The sequence below is a fragment of the Papio anubis genome, chromosome 9 (genome assembly GCF_008728515.1).
Source record: "Papio anubis isolate 15944 chromosome 9, Panubis1.0, whole genome shotgun sequence".
Classification (NCBI taxonomy): domain Eukaryota; kingdom Metazoa; phylum Chordata; class Mammalia; order Primates; family Cercopithecidae; genus Papio; species Papio anubis.
In genome coordinates, this window is record NC_044984.1 from 98,434,254 (window position 1) to 98,461,826 (window position 27,573).

The 27,573-nt window shown below is 39.2% G+C and overlaps 2 protein-coding genes across 4 annotated transcripts in view; one reads left to right on the plus strand and one right to left on the minus strand.

The window, feature by feature from the left end:
- Window positions 1–995, minus strand: part of GLT8D2 (glycosyltransferase 8 domain containing 2) — a 74,183-nt gene extending 73,188 nt beyond the window's left edge. Inside the window, exon 1 of the mRNA XM_009181559.2 lies at window positions 979–995. The gene's annotated coding sequence lies outside the window, so the exon portion shown is untranslated. The remainder of the gene's footprint in view (window positions 1–978) is intronic.
- HCFC2 (host cell factor C2) overlaps window positions 316–27,573 on the plus strand; it is a 42,868-nt gene continuing 15,610 nt past the window's right edge. For all 3 annotated transcript variants that reach the window (XR_002515969.2, XR_004176299.1, XM_003907068.5), the window contains exons 1-9: window positions 316–576; window positions 2,028–2,176; window positions 3,782–3,942; window positions 15,705–15,913; window positions 17,020–17,104; window positions 18,783–18,889; window positions 18,995–19,183; window positions 23,483–23,650; window positions 24,587–24,639. Coding sequence is in view for 1 of the 3 variants with exons in the window: in XM_003907068.5 (XP_003907117.3) it covers window positions 414–576; window positions 2,028–2,176; window positions 3,782–3,942; window positions 15,705–15,913; window positions 17,020–17,104; window positions 18,783–18,889; window positions 18,995–19,183; window positions 23,483–23,650; window positions 24,587–24,639 (1,284 nt within the window). In the remaining 2 variants the exon portion in view is untranslated. The remainder of the gene's footprint in view (window positions 577–2,027; window positions 2,177–3,781; window positions 3,943–15,704; window positions 15,914–17,019; window positions 17,105–18,782; window positions 18,890–18,994; window positions 19,184–23,482; window positions 23,651–24,586; window positions 24,640–27,573) is intronic.

Here is a 27,573-nt window from a genome sequence, read left to right on the forward strand (position 1 = left end):
CGCACCTCTACACGAGCTTCTCTCACGTTGCTTGTGAGACTGCCTCGCCCACACATCCTAGATGCTCAATTAAAGTGGACGTAAAGGAAGATGCTGTGCCTTCTCCCCAAAATACCGAATGGGAGGCTCTGGGTGGGGACGGGAGACGTGGTCAGTGGGAAGTGTCCTTCCACCCTAAGGTGCGTTGCCCCGGGTGGCCGCTGGCCACGTCGCCTGGGATGGGGGTGGGGCTCCCCTCTCAGGACCCCCCCGTCCCCGGCGTCTCTCCCCTGCCGGCGGGCCTCCAGCCTGGCCCCCGGCGCCCGCGGCCACGTGACCCCAGCACAGCTGGAGGCGGTTCCCCGCCCTCCCCAGGGAGCAGCGGGTTGAGGCGGGAGCGGTGCATTGTGGGCAGAGGGGCGGGGGTTGGGAAGATGGCGGCTCCCAGCCTCCTCAACTGGAGGCGGGTTTCTTCCTTCACGGGGCCGGTACCCCGCGCCCGACACGGACACCGAGCGGTGGCCATCCGGGAGCTGATGATCATCTTTGGAGGGGGAAATGAGGGCATCGCGGATGAGCTGCACGTCTACAACACGGGTAGGCGCGGCGGTGGCTCGTCGGCCCCGCCTGCGGGAGCCGCGGAGGGGGAGGGGAGGCGAGGCGGCGGCCGCGGCCCTGACAGCTGTCACCGCCCGGTCACTGCTTCCTCGGGCGGGCGGCGGGGAGCGCGGCTCGGCCGGGCGGCCCGGGTCCCGCAGCTCTGTCCCGGACGGCAGCTCTGGATCTCCGGGACCCTCGGGGACGTAGCGGACCCCGAGCGGGGTGCACCGGTCTTCAAGCGGGGGATCCCGGACGCCCCCGCCCCAGCCCTGCTGGAGGACGCAGGCGACAGAAGACCGTGTCCAACTGCCTGGGCCACTCCCCGAAATCTCGTCCCTGTCAAAAAACAAAACCCACTCCAAACCAAAGTTCCGTCGGGCCTTTCCCGGCTTTGCCTACCTGCCTTCCTTAGGAGGAAGACCATCTAGGGGGTGAGGAGGGAAAACGAGAGGCCTTCTGGCACTCTTGCCTCAACTACAACCCGGTGTTTGGCAGGTAACGGTCAAGAGCCCCTCCGTGGGCCGCGCTCTAAACCGGCGGGGACGTGGTGAGGCGGCCTTGTGTCTGCATACTCGGTGTGGGCGCCCTTCTGGACTGGCCCTCGGAAAGAGGACTGTCATAACCTGAGCACCACTGCAGATCACAAGTGTCCCTGGGCAAGGAGCCCCTATCTTTGAGGACCTCTGTGGAATAGAAAGGAGTCTGGAATTTAATTTTTTTCCCCCTTCTAAATGCTCAGGCTGTCACAAGAAATCTTTTCGGTGTAAAGACAGTGATGGAATTTTGGGTCTACTTCATGCCTGATAACTTTTCTCGGACGAAACAGCTTAATCACAGGAATAATTTGAAGGTTAACAAAATAGTGGAGTCTGAGAAATTTTATTTTTTTCACCCTCTCCTCCTCCCAGCGCCCCAGCATATGAAGTTAAAAAGTTACTGACAGTTTGGTCTTAGTGTTCAAAACCCTGGCTTTGGAACAAATTAGACCTGATTTGAATCTTGCTCTGCCAGTTGCCCAGGATCAGCGCTGAAGTTACCAAACCTTTTTTAGCTTCACAATTTTCAGTTGTAAAATGGAGATTTTTATACTCACCCAGCAGGGGTTTTATAAGAATTAAATGATACAGATCAGGGTTTTTCAACAGCAGCACCGTCGACCTTTTGGGCCAGGTAATTCTTTGTAGAGGTCGGGAGAAGCTGCCCTGTATTGCCCTGTACATTGTAAGATGTTTGACAGCATCCCTGCCTCTACCTACGAGATGCCAGTAACAGCCCCCTCCAGTTGTGACAACTAAAAATGTCACCAGACTTTGCCAAATGTCTTCTGGGGGGCAGAATCATCCCCAGTTGAGACCCACTGATAATGATGATATATGTAAAGTACTTGCTGATAGTATGTGATAACCGTTGTTGGTTATAATCAGTTTTAATTTTATTTTGGCAACTAGCTACGAATCAGTGGTTTCTGCCAGCTGTTAGAGGAGATATCCCTCCAGGCTGTGCTGCCCATGGATTTGTCTGTGATGGTACCAGAATATTAGTATTTGGGGGTATGGTTGAATATGGAAGATACAGCAATGAGTTATATGAGTTACAAGTAAGTGTATTTAATATTATTTCATTCTGAGGCTTTAATAATGATATTGTTCATAATTTTTCAAAAGATTGCAACATTACTAACATTGTTTAACACATTTTAACATTGTTCAAGTAATGTAAACTTCACATTTTATAGCTTTACAGAAAATGTTTCCACTTCACTTAAAAGCCAAAGTTTCCTGGCAAGTCTTTTTCCCATACCCAGTGCAACATTTATAACATCAAGATACCTGTTACTTAGCATCAGTTGTACATGTTTATACGTAAGTTTTTGTATCTTAGTGCAGTAGAAACTTTAGCCTGCAACAGGAGCACCTGGAGGACCTGTGAAGACACAGATTGCGGGGTCCTACCCAGAGAGTTTCTGAGTCAGTAGTGGGCCATAAGCATTTGCATTTCTACCAAGTTCCCAGCTGCTGATGCTCCTGGTTTCTAGAGTATACTTTTTGTTTGTTTGTTTTGAGACAGAGTCTTGCTCTGTCGCCCAGGCTGGACTGCAGCCGTGCGATCTTGACTCACTGCAACCTCCGTCTCCTGGGTTCAAGCGATTCTCCTGCCTCAGCCTCCTGAGTAGCTGTGACTACAGGCACGCACCACCATGCCCAGCTAATTTTTGTATTTTTAGTAGAGATGGGGTTTCACCATGTTGGCCAGGCTGGTCTTGAACTTCTGACCTCAGGTGATCCACCCGTCTGGGCCTCCCAAACTGCTGGGATTACTGGCGTGAGCCACTGTGCTCTGCCGCAAGTTCTTAAGTATTAAGTACTGCAGGACTCACAGAGGGATAGTTGGCATTGGCATCAACTGACAGATTGACAACTTTGAATAAAACTTTCCACATTTGGAAAATCACCATGCCTGGCCCCTGGGCTATACTTTGAAAACCACTGCTTTCGTGTTTTAGAAATTGTTACCCTCATACTAATATTTGCTACACCTCCCACCTTGACAATACATACAAAAGAGGAGTAACAGTTTCCCATAACCTTTCTAAATTTGACTCTTACTAAACCGGACTTATAGCCCTTGTTGACTTTTCTTCCTGACCTGTGCCTTATCCCTAGGGTGGTGATCATGTGGGTATCTGCTAATTGGCAGATGTGAGTGGTTATACCTATTTACAAGCAACTCGTTGCAAAAATAATTTCAGCTAAAGAAAACATCCATGGCCAGAGAATAAGTTTTGGAATTTGATTTGTTAAATGAGCTTTATGTTTACCTTTAAAAGGTTAAAATATTTACCATTCATGGATTGCCTTATTTCAGAAAGTAAGAATGTATAAATTACATTTAATCTTGAAGCTATGTATAATACTTTATTTTTCATTTGGAAAATACTTTAGAACTGTTAGAGTTTATTATTGTATGGTTAGTTTGCCATTGTGGAAATCTATGAATATGGAATAGTAACTTGAATGTCTACTGGAACATATATTTTAATTCCAGAAGTTACCTTGTTGTTTGTCATTTGTCCCAAAAGTAGTTTATTAGTGCCTTCTGATGGGATTTGGATTAAAATGTATTGATATGATATTGCACTGTTGACAATATAGGAGTGCTTTCTTGATTTTGTCTGACTGTATTTGTGTCTTTTTTTTTTTAGGCAAGTCGTTGGTTATGGAAAAAAGTGAAACCCCATCCCCCTCCTTCTGGTTTACCTCCTTGTCCTCGGCTTGGACATAGCTTCTCTTTATATGGTAACAAATGCTATTTGTTTGGTGGCCTGGCAAACGAAAGCGAAGATTCAAACAATAATGTTCCCAGGTATGCTGACTCTTTCAGACCAAATGCTTATTTTATGATTTAGAGTGGGAACATTTTATTTTTTCCGTCTTTAATTTTTAAAAGGGATGATGCTTAGCTTTTTGCATTTCAATCTAATAGTGGACAAATTTGTGTGTGTTTGTGTTTTCCTTAGTCCCTGGAGCATATTTGTTTTCAAAACTGTGTCTTTTCTTCAGAAAGCATTGGAGCTAAAAACAAAAAAATTGTGTCTTTTCTAATGAGAAATCATCTTATTAAATTAATATTAATGTAACTGCTTGTATCAATATATTTGTATATATTGAGCCATAATGCATTTTAGCTACCTCATAAATGATAATGAAAAGTAACAGATGGTTATTTTAAAATTAGATTTCTCTGGGAATTTGGCAACGAAACTCTGACTGTAAAATGAAAGCTATCATTTCCATGTTTTATACAGGAAGCTGTTAGAGTGGTTCACACTAGCAAATACTTTTACAATCAATTCTTTCCTCCTTTTTCCCAAATAGAATTAATTCACTACCTGTTTTCTTTTCACATCGTGTTTTATTTGTTTGTTTGTTTGTGTATTGAGTTCCAATAAGCCCTTATGAAACAGCTCGTAGGCAGGTTTGGTCCACAGGATGTAGTTTGCTGACACAGATTGTAAATAATGGGGATATCTACATTGTTGACCCCTATTATAGCTAATGTTGGTTTTGTCTGCAAAGAATTCCTCTTTCCTTTGGGGAATTGTACTGTTCCATGTAGTGTTTTTTTTTAAAATAAATTTTATTTGTGTAAATTTAAGGTATATAACATGATGGTATAAGATAGATATTTTATATATATATATATAAATGGTTATTATAGTGGTAATATAGCCATCATTTCATATAGTTACCCATTTTTTTTCTGCCTGTGGCATGAGCAGCTGTAGTCACCACCGGGTGTTGTGGCTCATACCTGTCATCCCAGCACTTTGGGAAGCCGAGGTGGATGGATCACTCAAGCCCAGTAGTTCGAGATCAGCCTGGGCAACATGGCAAAACCCCATCTCTACCAAAAATACAAAAAATTAACTGGGCATGGTGGCACACGCCTGTGGTCACAGTTACTTGGAAGGCTGAGGTGGGAGGATTTCTTGAGCCTGGGAGGTGGAAGTTGCAGTAAGCCAAGATCATGCTGCTGCACTCCAGCCTAGGTGACAGTTAGACCCCATCTCAAAAAAAAAAAAAAAAAAAAATCCTGAATACAATGCATTATTATTAACTGTAGTCCTCATGTTATACATTAGATCTCTCAATTTGTTTATGCTACGTATTTGCTACTTTGTATCTTTTGACCTACATTTCCCCATTTCCTTCCCCTCCTGCCACCCTGACCCTGGTAACCACTGTTTTATTCTCTGTTTCTATATGTTTTACCTTTTTTGTTAAAACAAAACAAAAACCAAGATTTCACATATGAGATAATGCAATATTGTTCTTTGTGTCTGTCTTATTTCACTTAGCATAATGTCCTGCTGCTCCATCCATGCTGTGGCAAATGTTAGTATATTTTTTTCTTTCTTTTTTTTAGACTTTCTCTTTTTTGATTTTTTATTTTTATTTTACTTTAAGTTCCGGGATGCATGTGCAGAATGTGCAGGTTTGTTACGTAGGTATACATGTGCCATGGTGGTTTGCTGCACCTATCAACCCATCATTTAGGTTTTAAGCCCTGCGTGCATTAGGTATTGGTCCTAATGTTCTCCCTCCCCTTACCCTGCAACCCCTGATATGCCCTGGTGTGTGATGTTCCCTTCCCTCTGTCCATGTGTTCTCATTGTTCAACTCCCTCTTATGAGTGAGAACATGCAGTGTTTGGTTTTCTTTTTCTGTGCTAGTTTAGTTTGCTGAGAAAAATGGTTTCCGGCTTCATCCATGTCCCTGCAAAGGACATGAACTCTTTTTTTGAGACAAGTCTCGCTCTGTCGCCCAGACTGGAGTGCAGTAGCGCAATCTCAGCTCACTGCAAGCTCCGCCTCCTGGGTTCATGCCATTCTCCTGCCTAAGCCACATGAGTTGCTGGGACTAAAGGCGCCCACCACCACGCCCGGCTAATTTTTTGTATTTTTAGTAGAGACTAACGTGGGGTTGCACCGCGTTAGCCAGGATGGTCTCGATCTCCTGACCTCATGATCCACCTGCCTCGGCCTCCCAAAGTGCTGGGATTACAGGTGTGAGCCACCGCGCCTGGCCGAACTCACTCTTTTTTATGGCTGCAATATTTTTTTCTTTTTAAGCCCAAATAATATTCACATAGTGTTTTGATCATTGTCATTCTAGCACTCAAGCTTTGGAGATTTAGAGTCCAAAGGGCTGTTTTCTGATTCAGGGCTTATCATGTGTGTCCTTTAGAGCAAATAATCTAAGCTTGTTTCCTTCACCGTGAAATGGGAGTGATTAAATACCTGTTTTACAGTGTCATTGCGATAGTGAAATAAGATCATTGGTATAATTTTCAAAGCACTTTCAAGTTGCCATAGCATATAATACAGTAGAGTTATTAACCATTATGTCTTTTTACTTGCATTAGATTGATGGTAGGATCTTAACTTTTTTTCCAAACTGTTTTAAAATATAGAAATGCTAAAATATCATGGAAAATTTGGAAACCATAGAAAAGGAAAAAAAAATTATCCCACCATAGTAATCCAGTTAGTTTTACTTTTTTGTTTGTTTGTTTTGAGACAGAATCTTGCTCTGTCACCCAGGCTGGAGTACAGTGGTACGATCTCAGCTCACTGCAAGTTCCGCCTCCTGGGTTCCCGCCATTCTCCTGCCTCAGCCTCCCGAGTAACTGGGACTATAGGTGCCCGCGACCACGCCCGGCTAATTTTGTTTTTGTTTTTTTTTTTACTAGAGATGGGGTTTCACCATGTTAGCCAGGATGGTCTCGATCTCCTGACCTCGTGATTCGCCTGCCTTAGCCTCCCAAAGTGCTGGGATTACAGGCATGAGCTACTGCGCCCGGCCAGTACTTTTACTTTTAACATACGTCTTTTAAAAAAAATTTTCCATTAAACAGGTTTTTAAAATAACACTGATAAAAAGTCAAGAAATTGGAAAGTGTACAGTGTTCTTTCAACAGCACTATCTCCCAACATAGGCAGATACACATAATTCAATTTGATGTACATCTTTTGGAACCTTTTTCATGTAACACTTTTCATGTACCCTTTTTCACATATTAGCTTTTGTTAGGTTATTGTTTATAATGGGGCAGGCTTCTCAAGGTTATTCTACTTCAGAGGGCCAGTAGGTGCATACAATTACATACAGTGCTTTTTAAAGCCTGTGTTCAAAGCACACATTCATTTCTGGTCACATTCCATTAGTCAAAGCCAGCCATATGGCAAAGGCCAGAGTTAGTGGTCTAAGGATATATACTCTGCCTACTGGGAAAGAATGGGAACACATTAATACGATTCTCCGCACAGATCTATTTTCTTTTTTTTCTTTTTTTTTTTTCTTTTTTTTTTTGAGAAAGGGTCTCACTCTGTTACCCAGGCTGGAGTGCAATGGCACAATGTCAGCTCACCACCTCCCAGGCACAAGTGATCCTCCTACCTCAACCTGTTTAACTTCTTAAGAAATTCTACCAAATTGCTTTCCAAACTGACTACACCATTTTACATTCCCACCAGCAATATATAAGTGTTTTAATTTCTCCACCTTTGCTAATAGTCATTATTGTCTGTCTTTTTTATTGTTGCCATCTTAGTGGGAGTAAAGTGGTATCTCATTGTGGTTTTAATTTGCATTTCCCTAATGATTAATAGTGTTGGACATTATTTCATGTGCTTTTAGCCATTCACGTATCTTTGGTGAAATTTCTATTCAAATATTGTGTCCGTTTGGAAATTCATAGTTTTCTTGTTATTGAGTTGTAACAGTTCTTTATATATTCTGGATATAAGTTTTATGTTTTGTTTTATTTTTTAATCAGAAATGTGATTCGGCCAGGTACAGTGGCTCACACCTGTAATCCCAGTACTTTGGGAGGCTGAGGCCAGTAGATCACTTGAGCCCAGAAGTTTGAGACCAGCCTGGGCTACATGGCAAGACCCTGTCTCTGCAAAACATTAGAAAATTAGCTGGGTGTAGTGGTATGTGCCTGTGGTCCCATCTACATGGGAGGCCAGTGCAGGAGGATTGCTTGAGAGCAGGAGGCCAGGACTACAGTGAGCCATGTTTACATCAGTGCACTCCAGCCTAGGCAACAGAACAAGATTCTGTACCAAAAAAAAAAAAAAGTAAAATTTGTACAAAAAGGCTTACTGGGATTTTTTTTTTTTTTTGAGACAGAGTCTCACTCTGTCACCCAGGCTGGAGTGCAGTGGCTGGATCTCAGCCTCATCAGTAAGCTATGCCCTCCTCTTGGCTTCTTACGCTTCATTCTGCCTCAGCCTCTCCCCGTGAGTAGCTGAACTACAGGCCTCACACACTACCTCGCCATGTATTTTTTTTTTTTGAGATCGAGTCTTGTGACTGTCACCCAGGCTGAGGGAGGGAGCAGCTGATCTCGGCTCTCAGGCAAGTCTCCTGGTTCACGCCATTCTGCTCCTCTCAGCCTCCGAGTAGCTGGGACTACAGGCGCCCACCACCACGCCCGGCTAATTTTTTGTATTTTCAGTAGAGACGGGGTTTCACCGTGTTAGCCAGGATGGTCTTGATCTCCTGACGTCGTGATCCACCCATCTCAGCCTCCCAAAGTGCTGGGATTACAGGCATAAGCCACCGTACCCGGCCCTTACTGGGATTTTGATAGGAATTTCATTGATTATATATTAGTTTGAGGAGAATTGCCATCTTAGTAATATTGGGTCTGCCAATTCATGAACATGGGATGTTTCTCCATTTATTTAAATCTTTTAAATTTTCTCTCAGCAATGTTTTGTAGTTTTCAATGTATGTGTTGCTCTAATTTTGATTAATGTATTCCTAAGTTTTTTATTCTTTTTGAGGATATTATGAATCGATTTGGTTTCTTTCTTTTTTTTTTTTTTTTTTTTTTGAGATGGAGTCTCGCTCTGTTGCCCAGGCTGGAGTGCAGTGGCACGATCTCAGCTCACTGCAAGCTCCACCTCCTGGGTTCAGGCCATTCTCCTGCCTCAGCCTCCCCAGTAGCTGGGACTACAGGCACCCGCTACCATGCCTGGCTAATTTTTTTTTTGTATTTTTAATAGAGACTGGATTTCACCATGTTAGCCAGGATGCTCTCCATCTCCTGACCTTGCGATCCACCCACCTTGGCCTCCCAAAGTGGTGGGATTACAGGCATGAGCCACTGTACCCAGCCGATTTAGTTTCTTAATTTCATTTCTGGATTGTTTATTGCTAGTTTATAGAAATACAGTTGGTTTTGTTATTTATCTTGTATCCTGTGACCTTGCTGAATTCATTTATTATTTTTAATATTTAAATGGATTTCAATTTTTTTATTATTGTTGATCCTTAGGAGTTCTTTACATACATATTTTTCATATGTTCCAGATGTGTTTTCTAAGTCTTCTCTTTGCCTTTTTTTTTTTTGAGACAGAGTCTAGCTTTGTTGCCCAGGCTGGAGTGCAGTGGCGTGATCTTTGCTCACTGCAACCTCCGCCTCCTGGGTTCAAGTGATTCTCCTGCCTCAGCCTCCCGAGTAGCTGGGATTTTAGGTGCCTGCCACCACGCCCAGCTAATTTTTGTATTTTTAGTAGAGGCAGGGTTTCACTTTGTTGGCCAGGCTGGTCTCAAACTCCTGACCTCATGATCTGCCCACCTCGGTGCTGAGATTACAAGCATGAGCCACTGTGCCCAGCCCACTTTGCTTTTTTTAAAAAGGGTTTTCAGTTTAGTTTTATCACGTTTGACAATATTTTCTTTTATGGCTTTCTGGTTTTGAATCTTGCTTGAAGACTTCCTCCTTCAGGCCGGGCTGGTGTCAAGCCTGTGGGACTTCAGCACTTTGGGAGGTCGTGAGGCGGCGGACGAAACAATGAGATCGAGACCATCCTGGCTAACATGGTGGTGTCCCGCCTCCTTACTAAAAATACAACCAGCCGGGCTGCAGGGCGGCTGTAGTCCCAGCTACTGAGGCTGGGAGGCAGGAGAATGGCCTGAACTCCTGAGGCGGAGTTTCTGCGGGTGAGCCGAGATCATGGGCCACTGCACCTGTACTCAGGACACAGCGCGAGACTCCGTCTCAAAAAAAAAAAAAAAAAAAAAAAGAAAGACTCTCCTTCAGGAATATTATAAAAATAAATTTTCTGTATTTTCTTCTAGTACATTCATGGTTTTGTTTCTGTTTAGAATATTAATACATTTGTGATATACTTTTGTGACTAGTGTGAGGCTTTTTCTTTTCCTAATTGATTTTCAATTTTCCCAACACCATTTATTAAATAAGCCATTTTTTTCTATTGATTTGAAATTCCATCTCTGTCATGTCTTTACTGTATAAATGTGTCTTTCTAGACTTTCTAGACCAGGGATTGCAAACTATATCCTGTGGGCCTGCTGCCTTTTTTTATTAATAAAGTTTTATTGGAACACAGCCATCCCCATTCATTTTGTACTGCTGTTGGCACCTTTCATGTTGAAACAGCACAGTTGAGTAGTTACACAATAGATTTTATGGCCTGTGAAGCCTAAAATATTTACTGTCGGACTGTTTACAGGAAACATTTGTTGATTCCTGCTCTACACTCTATTCTGTTTCATTAATATATTTACCTTTCTATCATTAATTGTGGCATTGCTATAGGTTGTTGGTATGTGATTTTAATAACATTAAGGACATTTTTCTTTTCTTTTCTTTTTGAGACAGAGCCTCACTCTGTCACCTGGGGCTGGAGTACAGTGGCATGATCACAGCTCTCTACAGCCTCGACCTCCTGTGCTCAGACAGCCCTCCTGCCTCAGCCTCTTGAGTAGCTAGCTGAGACCACAGGTGCATGCCACCATGCCCAGTTAATTTTAAAACTTTTTTTTTCTTTTTCGTAGAGACAAGGTCTTTCCATGTTGCCCAAGCTGGTCTTGAACTCCTGGGCTCAAGTGATCCTCCCACCTTGGCCTCCCAAAGTGTTGGGATTATAGGCGTAAGCTGCCATGCCTGGCCAAAATGTTCTTAAATTTCTAGCTTATTAGTTTTATTTTTCTCTTTTTAACAAGAAATGTATATTGAGGTAGTTTAAATTCATTTTGGAGCTTACTGTGTCTCTCCTTTAATCCATGAATTTTGTGAATTTTTTCTTTGCTGAATCATATTTCTAACATTTATTTATAATACCTATATTTATTAGCGATTTTGCCTGTGTTATTTGGGGGAGTAGGGTGCTATTGTAATCTGATTTGAGTATCAGGATTATGTTATCCTTGAAAACATAATCAGGGTTATGTTCTGAGGTCATGGAAAGCCCTCCATCTTTTATTATATTTAAATAATGTAATTCCTTGAATATTTAGTAGAAATTTTCCATATTTACCTGGGATTGGTATTTGATCTTTGATTGCCTTTTCAATTTCTTCTTTGAGTATTGGTCTATTTAGGTTTTCAACTTTTTGTAATTTTTGGTAATTTTTTTTTTTTTGAGAAGTTACCCATTTATCTAGATTTTTAAATTTATTTCTAAAAGTTATAAGATAGCCAGGTGTGGTGGTACACACCTATAGTCCCAGCTGCTTGGGAGTCTGAGGCAGGAGGATCATCTGAACCCAGGAGTTCAAATCTAGCCTGGGCAATGTAATGAGCCCTGTCTTAAAAATTTTAAAAATTTATTTATTTAAAAATGTTTTAAAGTTATAAAGACAATTCTCTCTATCTTTAAAATCTCTATATCCGTTTTTATATCTCTTTTCTTATCCCTAAGTGTTAGTATTGTCTAATCAGACTTGCTAGTGATTTGTTATTTTATTTATTTCAAAGAGCCGTTTTTTAGTTTTATTGACTTTTTCTTTTTTGTTTATTTTCTTAAACTTTTTAACTCTATTCCATTTCTTTCAACTTTTATTCCTAACCTTTTTTTTTTTTTTTTTTTTTAGAGACAGGATCCCATTCTGTCACCCAGGTTAGTGTGGTGACACAATCATAGCTTACTGCAGCCTTGAACTCTTGGGTTCAAGCTATACTCCCACCTCAGCCTTCTGAGTAGCTAGGACTATAGACACATGCAGCCATGCCTGGTTAATTTTTAAAATTTTTGTTGAGACAGGATCTTGCCAGATTGTCCAGGCTAGTCTTGAACTCCTGGCCTCAAGCAGTCCTCCTACCTCAGTCTCCCAAGGTGCTGGGATTACCCGCTTAAGCCATCATGCCCAGCATCTTTTAAACTTCTAGTAGTTTGAATGCTTTTTCTAACTTCTAATAATTTGAATGCTCCTTAGTTCATTTTTCAGTGTTATTTTCATGTGATTATATCTTTGACCGTATCCCATAGGGTTTGATACATACTGCTTTTATTGTCATTGATTTCTATTTTCTCTTTAAAAGTAATTTGCTACAATTTTTTAAAGATCTCCAAGTGGAAAGTTTTGTTATTATTGCCAATATCTAGTTTTATTATATTGTGGTCAGGAAATGTGATCTATAAAGATGTTTGTGTCTATTTCACAGTCAATTTTTGTGATTCCATAGGTGCTCATTAAGACCATGAGTTCTTGACTGTGTGCAAGGTTGTTTATCTATTAAATCAATGTTTTATGTATTTATTATTATTGATTTTAGAGATGTGGTCTTGCTATGTTGCTCAGGCTGGATAACTCCTAGGCTCAAGTAATCTTCCTACCTCAGTCTCCTGAGTAGCTGGGACTGCAGGCATGTGCCATTGCACCTGGCTCTATTAAATAAATGTTCAAAGCTTTTTTATTTTGTGAGTCTAGGTCTTATCAACTTTTAAGTGACATGCTCAAATCTCCCACCATGATTGTGGATTTGTGTTTTGTTTCTTGTATATCTAATTTTCAACTTGTGTACACTGTTTTGTTGTAGATTTATTTTTTGTAAATGGGGCTAATAGCCAGTATGAACTGGATAACATACTGGCTGATGTCCATTCTCAACAGTTTAAGCCTATTCCACATTAGTTTAAGATAGTTTTAATATTATCCTTGATTTTCATCACTTATACTTAGATTTGGGGTTCTTGTATTTTGTTTCCTCTGTATTCCTGCCCCCACCATCAACCCTGACCAGACTTTGTCTTATAATAGGGCAGTTTTATTCTGCCCTTGTGTTTTGTGTTTTCCATCTACTCTGCTTTGTTGCCCTTCCTCCCTTTTCTTGCCTATGCCAGATTTTTTTGCTAAGTTGTGATGATGGAAAACATTTGCATATGTATATATGAGTGTTCGTGTACATGCATGTTTATACATCTGTGTCTGTGTGTGTGTATATATATATGTTTATGTTATTTTTATTTCCTGTTCTGTGAACTGTCAGTTTCTATCTTTTTATCTGTGTCTATTGTGTGAGTGGTCATTATCTTGGTTTTTAGGAAAATTTGACCTTTTTTTCTGCAACGTGTGCTAAACTTTTTAAGTTTGTCCTTTTTTCTTTTGACATTGTTTATGGTGGGGGTTTTTCGTTTTTTGTGTTTTTTTGAGATGGAGTTTCGCTCTGTCACCCAGGCTGGACTGCAGCCGTGTGATCTCAGCTCACTGCAACCTCCACCACCCGGGTTCAAGTGATTCTCCTGCCTCAGCCTCCTGAGTAGCTGAGATTACAGGCGCCCGCAACCACGCCCAGCTAATTTTTGTATTTTTAGTAGAGACAGGGTTTCACCATGTTGGCCAGGCTGGTCTTGAACTTCTAACCTCAGGTGATCCACCCCCCCTCGGCCTCCCAAACTGCCGAGATTACAGGTGTGAACCACAGCGCCTGGCCCTGGCCTGTTTTTTTTTTTTAAACTATCTTATTAACTGCTTTCTATATACTATACTTTGCCTTTTTCCCCATTTCTTTACTTTTCCCCTGTTTATTATTTTTCTTTGACTGTTTCCCTATAGTGATCTGAGAATTATATGTGCTAATTTTGTGCATAGCTTAGTTGCTTGGAAATTAACACACATTTACAATGAAAATATCCTGTCAACCTTGGGAATAAATTACTGTCTTTATTTTAACATTCTTTTGCCTACTTCATTTTTCTGTATGTTCCATGTATTTTTGAATCTTAATCCAGGTTATGATAAATTTTAAAAATTAACTTAGTAGTAAATTTTTCTTAGTGGTTATTTAGATCTCATAACCACAGATTTCAACATCAGTTTAGATGTAACCACAAATTACTACCATTTCTCTTACTCAAAGTATTATTTCTTTATTATTTATTTATTTATTTTGAGACGGAGTCTCGCTCTGTCACCCAGGCTGGAGTGCAGTGGTGTGATCTCGGCTCACCGCAAGCTCTGCCTCCCAGGTTCACGCCATTCTCCTGCCTCAGCCTCCCAAGTAGCTGGGGCTACAGGCGCGCCCACCACCATGCCTGGCTAATTTTTTGTATTTTTGTTAGTAGAGACTGGGTTTCACTGTATTAGCTAGGATGGTCTCAATCCCCTGACCTCGTGATCCTCCCGCCTCAGCCTCCCAAAGTGCTGGGATTACAGGCATGAGCCACCACGCCAGGCCTATTCAAAGTATTATATTTCTTTTTATTTTTCCTAGATAACATCCTAGAATTATTTTCCCCAAAACAATTATGTAGCTAAACTTTGAAGTTTTATATGTCCTGAAATGTTTTAATATTTGCCCTTACATTTGAATAATAATTTTGTAGGAAATAAATTTCTACAAAAGTCATTTTGCTCAAAACTTCAAAAACATCCATGAAACTTAGTGCCAGTTTCTAAAGTTAAAAACTATGTAGGACATTGCTATGACATTATAATGAAAATTTTAAAGGTTGCAAAGCAGTATTTTTAGTATGCCTCATTTATCCATATGTGTTTATCCATAGACAGAGGTGTCTTAAGGGATATTTACCAAAATATTTTCAATAGTGATTGTTCTGGTTATCTAGTACCATACAGTAAACTGCCCCAAAATTTAGTGATGCAGAATAATAACCATTTGATTATGTTCATGGATTCTGTGGGTCAGGAATTTAGATAGGCCACATGCGGGATGGCTGGGCCCTCAGCTGAGAAGTCTTGAAGTGGTTACTTCTGTGCCTGATGCCTCAACTGCAATGGCTGAAGGACAGACTCAGCTGGTTCTGTCACCCTACATACCTGCATATGGCCATCCAGATGGTAGTTTTATGGGAGTTGAACTTCTTACATGGTGGTTCAGGATTCCAAGAGTAAGTGTTCTACTTAAGCCGTTTAGGCCTTCTGTGACGCAGCCTCAGAAGTCACATACCCTATTAATCAAAGCAATCACAAACCAGTCCAGAATCAAGGGAAGGGAACATAGACCCAACTTCCCGATGGGAAGAGTGTCAGAGGATTTGTAGCTATGTTTTAACACCAACAGTTGGCAAGTTGTCATTGATAAGAGTGTTGGCTAAATGATAACAGGAATTATTCTTAATCTCTTCTGCTCACTACTGAGCTCCAGAAGAGTGCCTGGTACATAGTAGTGTTTGATAAGTATGTATTGTATGAATGAGGTTTGGGGTTTTCTGCTCTCCTAATGCCTTTCTGTACTATATGAACTTTTCATAGTAAGCACATTTTATCTTTATAAATAGAAATAAAATGCAAAGAAAGGGTATATATTATCTAAATATTTTAATTTTTCCTATGATATTCTAGATATTTAAATGATTTTTATGAGTTGGAGCTACAGCATGGCTCTGGTGTTGTGGGTTGGAGCATTCCAGTGACTAAAGGGGTTGTGCCTTCTCCAAGAGAATCCCACACAGCTGTTATATATTGCAAAAAAGATTCTGGAGGTCCGAAAATGTATGTTTTTGGTGGAATGTGTGGTGCTCGCCTGGATGACCTATGGCAGCTTGACTTAGGTAAGTTTAACTTGATTCAGGCTCAGGAATAAGGCAAATTAAAAGATGCTTTGAAAAATATTATTGATTGCAGTATTTATTGAGTTGTACTTAGATTTATAACTAGCACTTGTGGCCCCAGGGACAGCTGATATGTGATATGAATGGTTGCTGATAAATCAGATTGAGAAAATGAATGTTTGGTTTATGATAGTAACTCTCTTGTGCGTTCTGTAAACAGGGTTACCGTATGTCCTGGTTTACCTGGGATGATTCTGGTTTATGCTTATTGTCTTGTGTAATTATCAATAGTACAATACTCCCTTTCACTCTGAAAAATGTCCTGTACAGGATGATAACTTTATATGGTTACCTTATCTACAGGAAATGTAGCATTAACAATGTTATTCGTGGTCAGTAGAAAACCCTTAAGTAGTTCTTTCTAAAGGCATCTTAGGAATGAATGATTGGAGGGTAGTGTGCCTCTCACCTTTGACTATCTTCTGTCCAGTGTACTCTTACTTTAAATGATAAAATCTCTAATACTCTTAATTCAAAATTGGTAGTACCCTAAGCACACTTATTTATTACAAATACAGTCATCCCTCGGTATCTATGGAGGATTTATTCAGGACCTCCTGAATACCATGGATATCCTGGATACCAAAATCCATGGATGCTCAAGTCCCTGATATAAAGTGGTGTAATATTTGCATATTCTCCCATATACTTTAAATCATCTCCACTTGAGATTACTTATAACACCTAATACAATGTAAATACTATATAAATGGTTGTTATACTGTATTGTTTAGGGAATAATGACAAAAAGAAAACATGTTCAGTGCAACCAAAGTTTTTGTGAATATTTTCAATCTGTGGTTAATTGAATCTGTTGATGCAGGACCCATGGATACAGAGGGCTAACTGTACTAACATTAAGTATAAATAGATTTCTGATTGGCAGTTTATGTAAGCTGGAAATGTTTAAGATAATGTTCAAATAATTGTTTTAAAATACTTTGTTTCATTTTGGCAAGTCCTTGTTTTATTTTTTGAAATTATGCAAGTTGAGGTAATTTACTGTTGTTAGATCAAGTTGCTAATATAATTATTTTTACTTTTAGAAACTATGTCATGGTCAAAACCAGAAACTAAAGGGACAGTGCCACTTCCACGAAGCCTTCATACAGCCAGTGTTATAGGAAACAAGTATGGTGGTTTTTTGTATTTTGCTTCTGTTTTTTTTTTTTTTTTTAAAAACAACTTAAGAAGCACACAAAGAAAGTAACGCTAGTAGTTTCTTAGAAATAGATTATGAAGGTTAATAAAGTTTGATTGTGTTTACTGGAGCTAAAATAATTTGTCTGTAGAAGCAAAAATACTTAATATGCCATTTTCTTATGCTCTCTCTTTTACTTCTTTGCATTCCTTATAATGCCTTGCCCAGAGTAGGCTTTATGTAAGTGTAAACCTGGGTGTTGCCAAACTAATCACCTAACTCACTGTTTCCTTTTTCATATTTTTGGTATTGCTTCATTTGTACTGAGGCACATGCTCTTAATGATTATGCTTTAGATGGCAATATAGAGTTGATGGTTAGAATACAAACTCTGTAACCAGATGGCCTAAATTCAAGACTCAGCTTTGGCACTTGTCCTGTATGACCTGGGGCAAGAAAATTTAATATGTTTGTACCTCACTTTCCTTAAGTATACAATGTGGATTAAAGTAAAACCTACTTGACAAGGCTGTAATGAAGACTAAATGAATTAATATATATGAAATGCTTAGAACAGTTTCTGGTATGAAGTGAGCACTCCATAAATGTTGGCTATTACTACCATCAACAAATTCCCTTATTTGTGCAACATTGTGCCACAATTAGGAATACTGTTTAATCAGAATTTAATGAAATAGTTACTATTTCAGGGATTCTACCTTAAATGTAATATTTTAGGAAATGATTGTTGTAATTTAGAACCTAGTTTGTTTTTTTTTTAAATAAACTCAAAACCAAACAGGATGTTCTTTACATTTAAACAAAATCTTATACATTTTTATACATTTTTTTAACTGAAGAGCCATTTTATAAAATGTAATTTTCCATTGAAACCCCAACATATAAAATGGATTTTAAAAAATAGAGCTCTGGCTGGGCATGGTGGCTCACACCTATAATCCCAGCACTTTGGAAGGCCAAAGTGGAAGGATGGCCTGAGCCCAGGAGGTTGAGTTTGCAGTGGACCATTATCATGCCACTGCACTCTAGCCTGGGCAACAGGACAAGATCCTGTCTCAAAAAAAAAAAAAATCTCTGATTGGCATAAAAAAAAAAATAGATCTCTGGTTGACATCAGGTCACATGGGCCCTGATTTCTGCCTGATGAGCCTTTCTCTTCCAGCAGCCATCAGGCTTGTCTTAAGAACTCCTAGGGCCCTAAAGGAACACAGTTTAAAGTTTTTTGTTTAAGTGATATCAATGACCAAAGTTATATGAAATTTAATCCTCTTTGGTTACTATATGCATACAATTTTAAATTTGACTTTGGATGTCATAGATCAATTGAGTATCTTTCTGACTGAGGTACCCTTAGTATATTATAGGCGATATTGATTTTTAAATATATTATAATCAAAATATTCTTCACTTTAAGTAACTTGCCAGAGAGAAACAATTGTGATTCTGTATTGCTTCATAAAATTGTAAACTCTTGAAAGAAGACCACTTTATTCATCTTCTTATTCCCATTACCTTGACAATGGTAAGTGAATGAATAGTTCTGAAGCTCTGAGTCAACTGATAGGAGAGTTTTCTATTCTTTGCACTTCAAATCCAAGAAGTAAAATGAAATAAGCTACTTTATGTTTTTGTTTTGTTGTTGCTCAGGATGTACATTTTTGGTGGATGGGTCCCACATAAGGGGGAAAATACTGAGACTTCACCTCATGATTGTGAATGGAGATGTACCAGTTCATTTTCTTACCTAAATCTGGGTGAGTTTTTTAAGAGTTACTCATTGAATTAAACTTTATTAATAAGGTAATTTTTGTAATTTTGTTAAGAAAAAAGATTAGTCATGGATATTTCTATCTTTTCAGATACAACAGAGTGGACCACCCTAGTATCAGATTCTCAGGAAGATAAAAAAAATTCAAGACCAAGACCAAGAGCTGGCCACTGCGCTGTTGCAATTGGCACTCGATTGTATTTTTGGAGTGGAAGAGATGGCTACAAAAAAGCACTGAATAGTCAAGTTTGCTGCAAGGATCTTTGGTATCTTGATACTGGTAGGTAAGAATAGTTAACAAATAAACTTTTTCCTTTAGGTAAGCACTCAAATGTCTGCCTTTTGAGACTTACTGTAAATGCTACTACCTCTGTTTCCCATAATTAAGTATGAATAGAAGAAACAATATGTGTAGTTATTCTCCACTCCTGAGAAGTATATAATTATCCTCTCCTTGAGTGTAGACTGGATTTAAAGACTCCTTTGCAAAGAATAGAGTATGGAAAGGGAAAATAGTAGCTTTACAGAAACCTGGCAAGCAGGAGAAACCTGGCAAGTACTACCTTAATCAAGTGATCAAGGTTAATATCACTAGTGATGAGTCAAGTTAGTATCATTTACTCCCTAATATCATGTGATAAGTAAAAGTACCTCGGTGGTATTCCCAAATCCATAATCTCAGTCTAACTATGAGAAAATATCAGACAAGCCCAAATTGAGGGACATTCTAGATCTTCTACAAAGAATATGTGAGCAGTACTATTCAGAAGTTTCAAAGCGAAGGAAAACAAGGAAAGACTAAGAAATAATCAAAAAGTGGAGGAGACAAAGGAGACATTACAGCTGAATGTGATGTTGTGTTCTAGATTGGATCCTGGAACAAAAAAAGACATTAATTGAAAAACTGGTGAAATCTGAGTTGTCTATAGTTGAGTTAATAGTATTACACCAATAATTTCTTAGTTTTAACAAATGTGCTTATATTAGGGGAAGCTGGAGAAAAGGGAAAACGGGGGCCAGGGGGTTATGGCAATGCTGTACTATCTTTGCAACTTTTTTGCAAACCTAAAATTATTTTAAAATAAAAGATTTTTAAAAAATAGAGACTGGGTGCAGTGGCTCACACCTGTAATCCTAGCACTTTGGGAAGCTGAGGCAGGAGGATTACTTGGGGCCATGAGTTCAAGACAAGCCTGGACAACATAGTGAGACCCCCATCTCTATCAAACAAAAAATTAGCCAGGTACAGTGGCTCATGCCTATAGTCCCAGCTTCTTGGGAGGCTGAGGCAAGAGGATCACTTGAGCCCAGGAGTCTGAGTCTACCTGCAGTGAGCTCTGATTGCTCCACTGCACTCCAGCCTGGGTGTCAGAGCAAGACCCCATCTCTAAAGGGGGAAAAAAATTATTAGAGCGCCACAATTTTTAAAAATGTGTACCTCGGCCGGGCGCGGTGGCTCAAGCCTGTAATCCCAGCACTTTGGGAGGCCGAGACGGGGGGATCACGAGGTCAGGAGATTGAGACCATCCTGGCTAACACGGTGAAACCCCGTCTCTACTAAAAAAAATACAAAAAACTAGCCGGGCGAGGTGGCGAGCGCCTGTAGTCCCAGCTACTCGGGAGGCTGAGGCAGGAGAATGGCGTGAACCCGGGAGGCGGAGCTTGCAGTGAGCAGAGATCCGGCCACCGCACTCCAGCCTGGGTGACAGAGCGAGACTCCGTCTCCAAAAAAAAAATAAATAAATAAAATAAAATAAAATAAATAAATAAAAATGTGTACCTCACATCAATTTTTAATAAATATTGATTGACAGCTGTGTAGCAGGAATTGTTCTAAATGCTGAGAATATAGCAGCAAACAAGACTGATAGTGCCTCTGCTCTCACAAAGAACTTACATTCTGAGGGGATATGACAGCAAGGAGATAATGAGCAATAGTGAAACAGATTAACAAAATAAGTTCAGTTTCTGTTAATCATGTGAATACATGAGATAGTGGTGTTAGGTATTGGGCACAGGAGTGGTGGCTGCTTCAGGGTGGGTAGTCAAAAAATGCTTCTGTGATGAGATGACGTGGGATGTTATTCGAATGGTGAGAAGGAGATACCCACATAAAAAGGCCAGAGAAACCACTGCAGGAAGAGGGAACAGCACATACAAGGAGTCTGAGATGGGAATACTTGGCATGTTTGGCAACAGATTTGAACTGGGTAAACAAAGAAGAAAGTGTAGGAATGGAGGTTAGAGAGATGACCACAGGACATAGGGCCTTGAATGTGGTGGTAGAATTTCTAAGTTATTTTTGAAGTGCAGCAGGAAGTTATGTGTAAGTTTGAAGGAGAAATGTGACACATTCTGATGTACATTTTGAAATGGTCACTGGCAGTTGTATGGAAAATGAATTCTAGGTGCACACTGCAAGACAAGTTAGAAATCTCTTGCAGTAGTCAAAAAAGTGTTTTAGACTATAGTGGTGACAATGGAGGAGGGGAGGACTGCATAAATTCAGGATGCATTTTGGAGTTCTTATTGACAGAACCGGATGATAATTTGTGTGGCAAGCGACAGAATGGAGGATGAAGTTTTTAGCTTGAATTTTACTGAGATAGAGAAGACTGAGAGAAAATAACATTGTGGAGAAAGTCAAGAGTTCCATTTAGACCATGCTAAATTTGAAATAAGATCAAGCAGGCATTTGAATGAATAGATGAATCTAGTGGCCATTAGGGAAATTAGATCTGGAGATGTAATATGTGATGTTACATGAGAAAAATAGATTATAAAACATGTAATGACTCCAGTATTTTCAAAATTATAAATAGAAAACTTGGAAGGACACACACCAAAGCATTATCTGAGAGCTGAGATTATACATTTTCTTCAAAGCTTTTCTGTCATTACTTGTCTGTATTTTCCACAGTAGCATGTATTGTTTTTGTAATGTAAAAAGAGTTTAATTTTAAAATTAAGATAGTTGAAAAAATAATGAAACAATTAAGAGAGTAAATGCTTCCTATGAAAGAAGCATGTACTAGCAAGCAAGAAAAAAAGATAGAAAATTGAACTTACTGGTTCATGTTGGAAATTGGAAATTATTAACTGAAGTCTAAGGATAACCTTCAGTCTCTGAAATTGGATGAAAAAAAGTGTATGACTGAATTTTCTCTGTAGGGATTATATCACTTTGAGCAGATTCTCTAAGGGATCTATGACTTAAAAAGATTTAAAAAATTGGATTTGAATGGCCTGTTTTTCTATAAACCTTTTCATAATAAGCTTTAGATATCAGTATTATTCTAAAAGTAATCATGGCCACGATCATAAGGGCAAAATATAGATTTTGCTTTTCCTCTTGATAAGTTAGCATCAGTTTTGGTGGAAGAGGGGGCTCATCTTGTTTTGTTTTGTTTTGTTTTTCACTTTTAGTTAAACTTTGTGCATTTGATAGCATGTAAAAGAGTAATAAAATTCCATGAGGCTTTCTATGAAAAATCACAGTTCTTTGCTCGCACCTTTCCTCATTTTACTTGCTTTACAGGCATTTGTTTGTTCTTAACTCTGTTAAACGATTCTTTAGGTATTAACTTCCATATCTCTATATCACATACATATATTATTACTTTGATATATATATTTTTTTCATTTAGACAATAATGTGCTCACTTTCTGCTATGAAAGTTGAGGATTTATCTCTTCCTCCCACCATTCCTTTTTTTTTTTTTTTTTTTTGAGATGGAGTCTCACTCTGCCACCCGAGCTGGAGTGCAGTGATATGATCTCGGCTCACTGCAACCTCCACCTCCCAGGTTCAAGTGATTCTCCTGCCTCAGCCTTCCAAGTAGCTGGGATTACAGGTGCCAGCCACCACGCCTGGCTAATTTTTGTATTTTTAGTAGAGACAGGGTTTCCCCATGTTGGCCAGGCTGGTCTTGAACTCCTGATCTCAGGTGATCCGCCCACCTCGGCCTCCCAAAGTGCTGGGATTACAGGCGTGAACCACCATGCCCAGCTGGTAGTACAAGTCTTGATAAGGGGGTATTAATTTCAGAGAAGTTATGCTTTTATAAAATATCATGTCCAAGTTATCTTTGCTAACATTAACAGAATTGCTAACATGTATGCTGTTGGCTGAAAATTGGCTCATAAAATTAAAGAATATTAGAACTTCTAAGAAAGATAAAATAATGTAGCTTTAATACTTGGCTCCCCTTGCCTCTCCCCAGCCTCCCTCAAAAAAAAAAAAAAACTCCTTCTAGGATTCCCAGCTTCCCCCAGAAAAACTCCTTCTAGGATTAAACACATTTCCGAATCTGATGACTCAAATAGTTCGGTAGTTTTATACTGGATTGTTTTGTTTATAGATATATTTGTCCAAGAAAATAAATAAATAAATAGAATAAGAACCCCAAACTATTTTTATTTGACCTACTATAGCTGCGTTTATCTGAGTAAACTTTCCCTGTCTTGGTATGCAGATGTTCATTGCTGATGTTTTCAAAGCTCCAGTCCAAACAAACTATATCAGCAAACCATTTATACACTGGAAACTTAAATGTATAATATCTTTATTATTCTATAGAGAAACCACCAGCACCATCTCAAGTACAGCTGATCAAAGCCACCACCAACTCCTTTCATGTCAAGTGGGATGAAGTGTCTACAGTTGAGGGCTATCTTTTGCAGTTGAGTACGGACTTGCCATACCAAGCTGCATCATCAGATTCTTCAGCAGCACCAAATATGCAAGGTAACATAATTTTCATGCTTAAAGTATGTGTGCTCACATGCTTTTAAAAATATATACTGCAGGCGAGGCATGGTAGCTCACGCCTGTAATCCCAGCATTTTGGGAGGCTGAGGCAGGTGGATCACCTGAGGTCAGGAGTTTGAGACCAGTCTGGTAAACATGGTAAAACCCCATCTCTACTAAAAATACAAAAATTAGCTGGGTATGGTGGTACATACCTGTAATCCCAGCTACTCAGGAGGCTGAAGCAAAAGAATCACTTGAACCCAGGAGGTGAAGGTTGCGGTGAGCTGAGATCATGCCACTGCACTCCAGCCTGGGCAACAGGCGAGACTCTGTCTTAAAAAAAAAAAAATACACACACACACACACACACATGCACGCACACATATACTGCAGTACATATATGTGTGTGGGGGGGGGGTGTGTTTGGGTGTATACATATATATATATATGTAGAATATCTGCATAAAAGTCTGTGATTAGGTTTGGTTTAAGAAATTTTATGGCATTAGGTCCATGCCTGATAATACATTGTATTTCAGTTCTGAAACTTGGCTGTCTTACCATTATGATGTAGTAGAATACATAGAAACGTAGGATAGATTGTGTTTTCTGCAGTTCATTTTTATGTACTTTCCTAATTTGACATATTACTTGACTTCAGCAGATTGGCTTTAATTTGCTTTCATAAATATCTCAGCTTTTTCAAAAGTATTTTTAACTAAATAGGCCTTGGAAGTAAAAGCAAACACAAATTTTGCACATTTTTCCAGAGAGAATTTCAGTCAACTTAAGCAAACTATTAAGAAAACATATAACCTTTGGTAAAGATACTACTTTTTAAACTTTAATATGTAACTTTAAAAATATTTAATTATATTTTATTGAAGCTAATTAAGAGCATATCAGTCTGAACCTTTCTCATTCCTACAGGAGTCAGGATGGACCCTCACAGACAAGGCAGTAATAACATCGTTCCTAACAGTGTAAGTAAAAAAGTGTATGAAGGTAATTGGATGTTTATGGTTATAGTTTCAATTTTTATTCAGATTTTTAGCATACTACTACTCTAGAAGAGGGGTCCTTAATCCTGCCTGCACTTGAGAGTTAACTCTGAGCTAAACAAGCAAACAAACAAACACACACAGATTCCCAAGCTCTTCCTCAAATCTAGTGAAGCAGAATCTTTAGGAAAATGCCCAGGCAGCTCTGTTTTTAAAGAAAGCTTCACAGATCACTGTGACAGAAGCCTGGATTGAAAACCCCAGGCCAAGAGAAGCATAGCTGCATTACACAGAGCATCAGACTAATTCAATGTAATATGTACTTACGTGTCTATATTTTGCCATTTCTAAATGTCACACAGACATCTAAAGATGTACTTTAAAAATATGTATAAAATGTTTTATTTACTATGTATTTTGTTTACTGAAAAATATCAGTTACTAAATTGAACACTTGTGAGGTTATTTCTTGTTTATGAAGTACATCACAGTAGGTCTTGGTAGAGAGTAATGAATATGCTTACTAAGATTATTTTTATTTGGTAAACTGCCATCTACCTCAGTAGACTTTTTTCAAAGAAAATGATGTAGGTATTGACTAATATGTTCTGAGTATGACTGAAGACCAGTAAAGGCATAGGTCCGAAAGTATATCATGTCATACTTATAGTATGTCAGGAAGGTGTTATTACAAGTAAAGCTCATACAGTTTGTAAGTAGCGTGTCATATTAGACATAATATTTCTGTTACATGTAGTCATATGTTATATGTTGATTATATACTATGTATGTGTATATATATGTGTGTGTGTGTGTCACAAATTTAGATGATACTGTAAAGTTTATGATGAAGAGCAGTAGTTTCCTACCCTGTACCTACCTGCTCTTGATTTCTGTTCCCTAGAAGCAACTACTTTAAACTATTGTAGCTTTCTTTTAGTATCTAACTATGTGCAGTTGTCCTTCTGTATCTGCAGGGCATTGGTTTCAGGACCCACCCCCCCACAGTCGCCTCGATATTCAAGTCTTGTAGTTGGCCCTGTGGAACGTGCAAATGCAAAAATTCGGCCCTCTGTATCCACAGTTTTTGCATCCTGCGAATACTGTATTTTCCATACGTGTTTGGTTGAGGACGTGGAACCCACAGATATGGAGCACCAATTGTATTTCTTAAAAATAATCCACGGCCAGGCGCGGTGGCTCACACCTGTAATCCCAGCACTTTGGGAGGCCGAGGTGGGCAGATCACGAGGTCAGGAGATTGAGACCATCCTGACTAACATGGTGAAACCCCGTCTTTACTAAAAAAAAATACAAAAAATTAGCCAGGCACGGTGGCAGGCACCTCTAGTCCCAGCTACTTGGGGGACTGAGGCCGGAGAATGGCGTGAACCCAGGAGGCGGAGCTTGCAGTGAACCGAGGTTGCGCCGCTGCACTCCAGCCTGGGTAACAGAGCAAGATCCTGTCTCAAAAAACAAATAAATAAATAATAATCCACATAGAAATGGACCCTCACAGTTCAAACTCATGTTGTTGAAGGTTCTACTTTTAGATCAATTGTCTTCAATAATGAAAGATGACAATTTTAATGATCTCTTACAATTCTGCCTCATCCCCTCCTTTCCTGTTCCCACATCCTTCACATATTTTTAGTAGAATTATGGCTTGATGTTTACACTATGATGGTGAAACAGTTGCAGGTGAGCCATGTAGTGTGCTATGAGAATTACTCCTTTTTCATGCAAATTTGTTTTTCCTGGCATTAACTGCCTCACTTTTTCACTTGCTTAGTTTTCTTCTTCTCTATCATTAATTCATAATCAAATTTTCCAAAAAGTTATAAAACTTAAGATATTTGGACATAAAGGTAGTTTCTTTTTTCCACCCTTGGAACAATTCCTCCTGGAGCCCCCTGTCCTCAGGTACTGGTTCTTCTCTAGGCCTGCTGCACAGCTCTCACCTTAGAACTACCTTCTCTGTTTCATAATAGGAATTTATCTCTTTCCTGTGTTACAGCCCATATTTCTTGACCTTATTTCTTCCTCTTTCTTTGTGTTTACCTTTATTTTGTTGCAACCCCCTGAGAAGTGGGCTTATGAAAGGTAAACTTTTTGAGATCTTGCATATCTGAAAATGTCTTTAGCGTATTTAACTGATAGTTTGGCTGGCTTATAGAATCCTATATTGGAAGTTTTTCCCTCAAAAATTTGTAGGAATTTTTGTAGTGTCTTTTAGCATTCAGTGTTGCTATTGAAAAGTGTGATGCCATTTGGATTCCTGATCCTTTATATATGACTAATTTTTTATCTTTTTATCCTCAGTATTCTGAAATTTCAACAGTGACGTGCCTTAGAGTGTATGTCTTCATTTGGTGTGCCTCACCCAGTGGACCCCATTGTTCTGGAAACTCATGACCTTCATTACTGATGATTTCTTCCCTCAATTTCTTTTTTTTTTTTTTTTATAAACTAGTCCTCTGATTTTGCTTTTTATCTTCTGTTTTCTCTGTCTATTCCAATGTTTACATTTTAAATATATCCAACCACATTTTTTAATTTCTAAAAGCCTCATTTTCTTTATTTCTGTTATAGCACCCTATTCTTGTTTCATAAATATAATATCTTTCCTTCTCTCCTGAAGAATTATACTTTAAAACATTTTGGAGTTTTAGTCTGCTCTTTGTTATGTTTCTTTTTTTCAAGCTCCTTTTTATTTTTTAATGTGTTTTAATCTTGGACTTCCACATTAGAGGTTGTCATCAAGTGTCTGCTGATGCTTGGCTGTCCCTTTATGTTTAAAGTGAGGCTTTAAGAAAACCTGGAAGGCCTATGCATGTGGATGTGGCTTGTTGCTTAGTAAACCTCAACAAGAGTAAGTGGGCGGGGACCTACAAATGTCAGTATCTGTGGGTCTTT